At 40.6% G+C, this 10,027-nt stretch overlaps 1 protein-coding gene across 1 annotated transcript in view; it reads left to right on the forward strand.

The window, feature by feature from the left end:
* Nucleotides 1–10,027, forward strand: part of IL16 (interleukin 16) — an 83,236-nt gene that overhangs the window by 67,208 nt on the left and 6,001 nt on the right. The window contains exons 14-17 of the mRNA XM_019504105.1: nt 1,087–1,174; nt 2,512–2,993; nt 6,178–6,319; nt 7,579–8,680. Of these exons, the coding sequence (XP_019359650.1) occupies nt 1,087–1,174; nt 2,512–2,993; nt 6,178–6,319; nt 7,579–8,680 (1,814 nt within the window). The remainder of the gene's footprint in view (nt 1–1,086; nt 1,175–2,511; nt 2,994–6,177; nt 6,320–7,578; nt 8,681–10,027) is intronic.

A 10,027-nucleotide genomic window follows, 5' to 3' on the forward strand; every position in this document is an offset into this window, starting at 1 on the left:
GTTCACCGGGTGCTGCCAGGCAGTGGAGTGATCCCCACTGCCCCCCACTGCATGGGGGGGTCTGCACAAGGCCCCCAACCCCGCCATGCCTGCCCTGCCTGGGCCAGCTCTGGCCCTTTAAGAAAAAAAAGCCGAGGAAAGCTTTGGGACTCACCGCTCCTGCAGCAGCCTCAGGTTTCGGGGGGCTTGTGCAGAGCCCCCTACATGGCGTGGGATAATGGTGGGCAGTGAGGATCACCCCCCGCTGGCAGGAATGGTGGGCTTTTCTCATTGTTTTTCTTTTCTTAAAGGGCTGGATCTGGCCCAGGTGGGGCACCCGTGGGGGGGACTGGGGAAGCGAGGGGAGGGGGGCTTGTGCAGAGCCCCCCCATGCAGTGTGGGGCAGTGGGGATTGCCCCCCTGCCCAGCAGCACCAGGTGAGTCAGGGCTTTTTTTTTTCAAACAGCCGGGAGCTGGGGCAGGCGGGGCAGCCTTTGCTGGGCTGGGAGGGTGGGGAGGGGTGATTCAGAGATTTGGGAGCAGCTGAAATCTCTGAATCAGATTCAGCTGAATCAATTCGGGACAGTGATTTGAATCACCGAATCAAATCAGTGTCCCCTGAATTGGCCAAATCCGAATCCGAAGCGAATACTAGCCACTTTGCACAGGCCTGAAAAATAGTAGACTTGTGTGATATTGTTTCTAGAAATGTTTCTGTATGTTCTACTAATATGCTTCATTTGCATGCGAAATGATAGGGAAATATGGTGTAAAAGCATACAACGGCAAATCCGGACTCCTGCATAGTATGGAATATAAAGCCTTCCATTTAGTCTTGAAAAATATATCTGATTTATCTGCAGTGTCAAGAAAAGCCACACGTCTATTACATCAGTCCAACACTTAGAATGATATGCATTAGTAATTAAGAGCCTACAGATCCTTCCTCACATATATATTCCGTGCTCACATGATTAAGCTGATGAATTTCAGAGGTTATTTGCCTGAGTTAAGGACCATTTCTGTGAGAATGGGTTTGTAGGAGTTGAGCACTAAATACTGTACAACAATCTTGTGATGAATTTATAATGATATGATATTTTGTAGGTCTCTGAACAACAGCTAAAGGAAGCTGTTGCACAAGCCGTGGAGAATAACCGATTTGGAAGGGAAAGGCATCAATGGAGCACTGAAGGTAAGGGAATTCATTCAGCTGGCTGAGCTATTATGAGCGAGACTTGATAGAAATACAAAACTTCTAGGTATTGCCATAATGCCCAAGCAACAAGTCAAGTAATCTAGAGCAGAAAAGGAAGACGAGGAAAGAGCATAGGTCAACATTACTGAAGTCCATTCTCAAACAAGTTGCCTGAGTGTTGTGAGAAGCTCAAGAAACCCAGCTTACCTCCCCAAATCCTGACATGTGGTCTCAGTTGATTTTTCCCTCCCTTTTCTTGCTGCATATCTGGTAAAAGTAAAAGCCGTTTACCAGCAACATGTGCATTACCAGATATTCAGGTGACACTCGCTGAAACAGCATTAACTGTACAGAAGCACCAGGCCACTGGGCAACTGACCTGCTCCTACAGTCTACCATGGTAAACTCCATACTCTTTCTTTTCCAGCTCCCATAGATAGACCTTTTAAGACACTTTACACGTACATCCTGCCTTTCGGATAAACACAGCAAGAGCAATGCCCTGCCAGCGGTGGGCACTAAACTGGGGTTCACCCTCATGTGGGGTCAGCTGCACATTTAGCTCTGGGAACAGAAAACGAAGTGCCCCCAAGTCATCTGCATGTTTGAGAAATCCCTCTGCTCAATTGACGAAGGAGCACCTCTGGGAGAGAAAGCATTCATTTAAAAGGAAAAACTCGGAGACGTGAGACCTGAGGGTGGGAATGGATGATAAGTGGTATGCGGTGACCGCTAATAGAATCACTCTGCTGGGCCCTTTGCAGTGATTTTTATTTTAGTACTTACTTCCTATCAGTAACAGACAGGTCCTGCCTCTTCCCCAGTTTTTTTTCTTAATCATAAGGTTTCTTGTATAAAATTGCTTCAGTTGGTCTTCAACCCCATTGCTTCCAGTTGAAAGTATCTGAGCCATTGCCAGCAGGCAAAGCAGCCTACCTCTGAGTGAAATGAGGCTGCTATTCTCTTCATGGGCAAAGGCCTGTGAGGTTGTGCATTAAGGCTACTTGCCAAGTTCCATAATATGGCGCTATAAGGTACCAGTTTACAAGTCTGCATTCCTGTTACCCAACTCTTCTTTGTAAAAGGAAACAGGTTGAATCAATAGCAAAGTGTAGGAGAACAGGTCATATTTTTATGTCTTACTGAAACAGGATTCCTTAATATACAAGCCTCTACAGATAGATTTACCCCTCTACATCTCTTCCGTATGCTAATTACATCTCCATACTCATGCAATGGTGTTTTGCAACAGATTAAATGAGGCTTAAAATCAAATTAATTTGGGGATCTCTATTGACGAATACCATGTTTTATGTTTATGTTTCTGATAACAGGTGTCAAAAGACTAGAAACCAACTGGAATGGCAGATACCAATGTGAAAAAAATTACATTGAGAGAAACGTTACTTATTGCAACCACAGATCTCAAAAGCTAATGACTCGTTCCAGCAGTGACAGTAGTTACAACCCCAGGTCATCTTGCAACAATGGTACTCCATACCAGCTGGCTGACCTGAAGGCAAGAGTACATAGTATTGATGTACCAATTACCAGGCAACCTGGCTTGTTGTGTTCATCGTCTAGAACCAGCTTGGAGAACCAGTCCCCTCCCACTAGCAATGAAGGAAATCGTCCCTCACAGAGCATTAAAAAGTCTACAGAGATTCTTGTTAGAAAACCTAAATCATCAAAGCCCAAACCTCCACCAAGGAAGTATTTCAAACAAGATTGCACAGACAATGACCAGAGTAACACAGATGTGAACAAGAAGCCCGTACCACAAGATGATAGGAGTCCGTCTTCTACAAATGTTCAGGTAAAGAAAATTCTGCACAGTGATCAGAGGTTGTTCTTTTTCAAGTTTCTTCTATTTGAAGACAAAATGATATGCATAGCAAAATCTGAACCTTGGTTGCATGACCCCTTCCCCCCTCCCCCCCAAAAAAACAAAAAAACAAAAAAAAAATTAAAGCTACAAGGCAGAGAAATGTTTTAATGCATTTATCTTGCACGTCTGGAAACTTGTGCCCATATCCAAATAAAGAAAGGAGTGAGACTGCATCTGAAAATCTCACTGCAGTCCCCAAGTGAATATGCATCACCAACCCCAAATAATTCAGAGTATTGGGTAGGCTCTGCTTTCAAACTGAAACAGCAGTGTGTTGCACATCAGGATTGGAAGAGGCTGAACAGCTTATTGTCATACTCCTGCTCTTGATCACAAAGTTTATGCATCTCTGATTCACTTGTTCACAAGGTGCATCTCTACCCTGCTTACTGTCATACTGATATGGTTACTCCCACCAGTCTACAACTGCAAATTCATAGAGCCAAGACATTCCTTAAATAGCGAGACCAATGAATAGTGTGAACAATAATGTGGAGCCATTTTTGCATTAGCATATACATCAAAATAAATTAGCTAATATTAGGAGCAGTGGGAGATTTCTGCCCCAAGTCCCTTAATATAGGCCTAAATGACTAACACATGCAGATGAACTATCTATGGGAGTTTTATCTAATTTTTGACTATTTATGCTTATCTGAAGTCTTTGAAAATTAAGTGGGTTAAGCCCTCACAGTTTGATTTATGTTTTGCCCATTCCCATTATGAATGGAATTAAAAGAAATAGTGTAATGAATTTGAATATGAGATGGATGAGAATTTTGTGTGGAAACCAAGTTGTGGTTTATCAAAGAAAAGGAATGCATTTTACCATGGGTTTAGAAATATGCCAGTAAAAATTAACAGAATTTAAAAACATGCAAAACAAGCCGAACTGAGCAAACAATAGCTCAGGGCTTAGCACTAAAAAGAAATCTGTACAAGAGCACAGGCTTTGATCAAAATTACAGAATAAAGCTAGCTAATAAGGACACATCATTTATGATGGAGTGTAAGAGAAATGTATTCATGCACAAAAAGAACTGCTATAAAACCATTGGTGTTAAAATTTAAAAACAAAGGGAAAAAACAGGTTCTTGAAGCCTTATTTAACACACAATTGTTTTGAGCAGAGAAACACTGCAGTTCTTGGTTAAGCTGCAGGTTTGATTCTATGGTGATAAGAGAAACAAAAGAAAACCTGAGATCAAGATGCATGACAAAACGTTGAGCTTCACTAATGAAGCAGACTTCCCCAGAGAGACTTGTTCCTGGGTTTTAAGCTAATGTATGCTCTGAGTACATGAAAAAGAAGGTTTCCCTTCAGATTGTATTTGAGAGTATTAGGAACAGATTTATTGCTTCCCTACATGTTATTTTCCTTTATTTCTCAAACATGCTACATGGCTCAGTTTGAGAAGTGCTGGCCAGGACTTTGTGCGTGGTGCCTGCAGACGGTAAGGTTACTTTCTTCAAGTCAGAACTGTTTAGCTGAAATGTCTGAAATGTGTGCTTTAAGTTGTCATTATTAATATCTACAGAACCCTGTGTCAAGAAGTAAGTAGATATCATCACTGCCAGCAAGGAGCACGCAGTCATCTAACCACATGCTCCTTGTGCCCTGAAATCTCACTAGTCCTATCAGTGGAAGGACTAGTGAGATTTGGGGGCCCAAAGAGCTCACATTGTACAAGATCAGCCTCCCAATTGGAAGAACAATATCGAGCAACTTGCACTGCTTAAAATAAACATGACTAGGGATAATCTACTTTCATCCTCAGAGAAAATCTACCATTGTTCCTCTAATTATTTGCAATGTTATCATGGGGCATCAAGCAGCAGATTACCTCACACACTGAGTTGCAAGTTAGAAGATAATAGATTAAAAAGTCTGAGGAAGCCCTTCTTAGTAATAGAAATGAAGATGCTGCCTTATAGAAGGCCATTAGAAAATGTGTCCTGCTGGATGTTGCTAAGGCCAGTAGCAGTGGTCGGGACCTGAGAATTGGTCTCAATGGCCCAGGAAGGTCCTATGAAGTAAAATCCTATGAAGTTGCATAGATTTCATAGATTTTTAGGGTCAGAAGGGACCTCAGTAGATCACCGAGTCTGACTCCCTGCACTGCCCTAGGCAGCAAAGAGCACTGGAGTCAGATGACCCCAGCCAGGTGCTTGTCCAGTCTCCTCTTTAAGACCTCTAAGGCAGGGGGGAGCACCACCTCCCTTGCAAGCCCATTCCAGAATCTGGTAAGTTTACTATGGTCCTATGAAAAACTCCTTGGTGGAATGGGGAATAGGAGGTATTAACTGTAGTACTAAGGGGAAACTGAAGAGTTGTCAGGGAGTTGATTTTTTTGCTGAATTATCTCATTTTGTTTTCAATTTTTTCTCCCTCTCCTGCTTGTGTTTGGTTCCTTTAAATACTTTAACTCTGCCGGTTTGCAGTTCACAAAAATTGCTCAGAAGATTACAATACAGCAGATGGTAATACTGGTTTTACAAAGTAATCTAGTAATTTTAGAGCATCCACTAAGGGCTGCCTAGAGTAGCATTTACTCTGACCTCAAACAAAACCTCTGATTCTGTGTTTTCAATGAAAAGCAAGGGAAGAGCTCTGTAGCTCTGTGCATGAACTGAGTTTATTACAATTTTGTGTTTGGGGATAAAGGATCTACAAAGAAAGCATTGTATAAAATGAAGATGAAGGCAGTTCATTTTCTGGCTTTGCTTAACTGATTTGCAAGAGATTACTGTAGGGCTGGTTTTATAAAAATCTAAAATTATAGCAGGCAATCTCTTGGCTTGTTGTGGTGCAATTACACACAGAATGGCTTACGAAGCAATGAATCTATCTAAATTTGAGAAGTTAATTATACCTCCCCATTTATAAGCTTACAGTAAACTATCTTGCCAATTTTCCTAAAACACAGAATAAATCCAATTTAATTGGATGTTTAACTGTTACTTCCTAACCAGAATAGAAACCTTGGCTGCCATTTAATATTTATTCTCATCTTAAAAACAAAATTATAAAGAGCATTTTCCTTTAGGCTCATATGCATAATGTGGTTTGTATAATTATATTCTGACACAGTTCTACTTCCTGTTTATTTAGCAGGAAACAGGAGACCTACTGCTACAGGGAAATAAAACAGTTATAACCCACAGCCTCTTTGCAACTCCTCTAGCACCAAGAGACACTGAACAGACAGCTGCATTTTCAGGAGATAGAGATCAAGTGAGGAAAGCAAACCCAGGTATGTTTCATTCCATTTATATACTAATACTAACAGCAAGTGCACTGTTACAAGTGTAAATAGTTGGGAGAAAAAAAATGAGATTCACATCCATTTTAATTCTTTTTCAAAAAATAGACTGCCACAAAATGGTATGGTTTAGGGTGAACAATCATAGGTGTAACAAAGTACACCAAAAAAACCAAATTGGCGGTCTATTAAAAAGGCCTCCCCTAATTATATTATTATTTATATTAAAACTGATACTGAATTTGTTTATAATATTCACTAAATATAGTTTTGATCTACAGTTCCAGAAATAAACTGGAACAGGGTCACAGACAATTGATATCAAGTCAATGAACTGTAGAGTTGGTTAGAATTAACTGTTGACTAGGGGTATGTACAATCCTGAGTTCCTAAAGTATTCATTGTTTTACACTGAAGCAGACCACCATACTACCCATACTCCCTCCCTGAAAACCACCTCATTTCACCGAGTCTCTTAATATAGGCCCAAGTGGTTCTAATACATACAGATGAACTACCCATGGGAATTTTCTCTTCTTCTTCACTCCTTATGCTTTTCTGAAGTAGCCTTTGAAAATTAAAGGAGTTAGCCTTCACAGTTCAGTTGATGTTTTTCCCATTCCCACTGTGAACGGAATTAAAAGAAAGCATAATTTATTTGAGTAAGAGAAGGGTGAGAAGTTTTATGAAGTTTAATCATTAGATAAGGTACAAAGCACCCTATAACCCAAGTTAAAATTGTACACAATAGAAAAACGCAACAGGAAATGTTTGTGCAATTTTTTTTCCAAGGGGTATGCAGACGCTTCAGTTAGAAACAGGCTTCTGTGAGAGAAAGTGTTTAAATTGGAAGTACCTTGTATACGAGGTAAGAGGTAAGAGTAACTTTTTTTAGTCAGCTGTGAAACCAGCCTGTTCTGTCCATTGTTAGTGAGATTGTAAACGTAGTCTTCTATTTCCAGTGCTGTAACATGCACAACATCTGCACAAGGAATTTTTAGAAGATCCATGTACCCCGAGCAAATGACTGCACTGCTGAGCCTTCTATGCATGCAGCTAAATTTAATGTCAGTACAAGCTGATCTCTGCTACAGTAAAACAGAAGTTCTAGACTGAGATCTGTAACTTTTAAAAGGCTACACAGAGGCTTGAGTTTTGTGTCACAGGTAGTAAAATAACAATGCATTGAAAGGGATATATGGGGAGAATGAAAAGGAGATGTGTCTACAATAATTGTTTTTATAATACAGGAAATCCTCTCTCATCAATACAAAGGCCGGTACTTAGAAGACAAGCACGGGTAGATTACGGTCTTGATACTACAACAGAAGACCCCTGGGTTAGAATTTCTGACTGCATAAAGAGCTTGTTTAATCCTACCATGAGTGAAGATAACAGCCACATAGACTTGCAAGCCAACAGCAACCCAAATGAAGAAAGTCAAAACACAGGCTGTCCAGAGGCAGTTCTGCAGAAATCGGAAACAGAAGCAGCCAGTTCAAAAGAACACAAGTCACCTGAACATGACTCCATGAAGAAGGGCCCTCCAGTGGCACCCAAGCCAGCCTGGTTTCGCCAAAGTCTAAAATGTTTGAGGAAGGCACATTCAGATACAAAACCACAGGCAGATCAGAATTCTGCTGACCCTCAGGGTATTTCCAGTATAGGACTGGGTTCTAGTTTATCCCGGGTCTCACCCAGAGGATCATCAATAAAACAGAGAATAAACTCCTTTGAAACTTTGAGTGCTCCTCAGTCCCCTGAAAAAGGAAACAGAAAACTTAGCCCAAACCCATTGGTGCAAAAAGACAATTCTCCCTGTACAAAAGAGCCAGAATCAGCTACAGCTTGTTTAAACAAAGCCACTTTCAGCGACATGGAAGATCAAGGATCTGAAAACAGCCAGTTACATCCAAAGACTTCTGTGGTTACAGACACAAAGAGCCTAGATAGGTGTTGCTCTCCCAAAGAGCCACTTACCTCTGTCCCAAAGAGAAGCAGCAGCAGCACAGATATGGGAGTTGCCTTAGGTTTACTACCATCACCAGTCACTGAAACTCCAGTAGCAAAAGCACAAAGCCTAAGAACACGGAGCTTCCCACTTACTGCTACCCAATCTTGTGAGATGATGAAGACAAATGATGAAAAATATAGCAACATCTATTCCATCAGTAGCCATGTGTCATCTGCTTTAATGAAATCTTTGCTTTGCCTTCCTCAGTCTCCACTCTATTGTGGAAACAATCCAATGGACACTCTGGCTGGGTCATCTCAGTCCTCTATGGAGGAAAATGGGGCCCCTCTCTCACCCATGAGTGAGAGTCATCATTCAGACACTGGATTTTCTCTTAAGTAAGATATCACATTTAAACTCATTCTTGCAAAGCAGTGCTAGTGAGTAGACTAAACTGCTTCCTGTGCAGAGCAGCTAGCCTGTGAGCTTAGGATAGTGGCTCTCAACCTTTTTCAGCTCAAGACCCTCCTCAGAAAATGCCAGATCTTTGTTTTCCCTCATTTTTTCACTAGAAAATTACTACAGTAATTCTATTGCAAAGAACTCAGAAAGACCATAACAAGTCAGAACATTTTTAACACAATGGCTATCTATTTGAAAATGTTGGTTTTATTTTGTGAATTGTGTTTGCACATCTAACAGTACTAACATGGCACCCTATGCTACCCTTGAAAGGATCATGAGACCCCAGGGTGCTGCAGTATCCAGGCTGAGGATCACTGGCTTTAGCATTCCAGGAAGGGCTACAGATTAGTAACGTGTAGACTGACCTAGCAACTCCACAGCAGGTGTAGAAGATCACTCAAATGAATGCTGCTATGCATTTTTAATGTTATATACTTTACTTATTACTTATTAAGCTTCCTCTGAGTGAAGGAAACATGCCCTAGGTTTTTAGTGTGAGGAGTGATGGGCCTACTTGTTGCTAATCCCAATACTGGAGATGCCATGAAAATAGGTCCATCCACCTGCTCCAGCTCTTTGATTTTAATGCCTCTGATCTGCAAACATTTCAGGCTATAATGTACTACTATACCAGTACTATGGGATATTATTGATGGCAATAGGGATGTAGGCTAGTAATTTTGGCCATGATATGTCAGTTTGGGTTAGTAGAGAAGGAGATCTGAGAAACAGCCAGCCTTGATCCCATGTTTATTTCATTCCCTCTGCAAAGGGTCTGTCTTCCTTCATTCTTTTGCATTGTTCAGGTTATGAAATTGGGATTCATAATAATTGCTTTTCCTAAATATCTAACCAGGTAAGCAGCCTAGAAAAGTAGAGCTAAACATACAGGAATTAAAATGTTTTGGTAGGTTACTTTAAAAATAAGGCCCTAACCTTCCAATCTTTGCCCCCCAAGAAGTCCTCTGGTGGTACCTAAATATGTAATTTTAAAGATTACATCAGCCAGAAAAAAATGCAATCTAGTCCCTACTTTTCTGACATGACTATCATATTGAATGTTTGATATAACCATTTTCTTTAAAACAAAGAGAGTTTTTGCAAAGACTAGAGTTTGCAATGGGTGAATGTCAAAAGGTTTAAGGTTACGGGTTGGATAGGTGTGTCAAAAGTCTCTTAGCTAAAACTTTTGTATCTGCAAAATTTAAATGAGGTTTCCTCATTCAAATTTGAAATGTGGTTAAAACAATTTTTTTTTTTTTTTTTTTTTTTTTTAAAAA

The sequence above is a fragment of the Gavialis gangeticus genome, unplaced genomic scaffold (assembly GCF_001723915.1).
Source record: "Gavialis gangeticus isolate Ggan-Ray unplaced genomic scaffold, GavGan_comp1, whole genome shotgun sequence".
NCBI classification, from domain to species: Eukaryota; Metazoa; Chordata; order Crocodylia; family Gavialidae; genus Gavialis; species Gavialis gangeticus.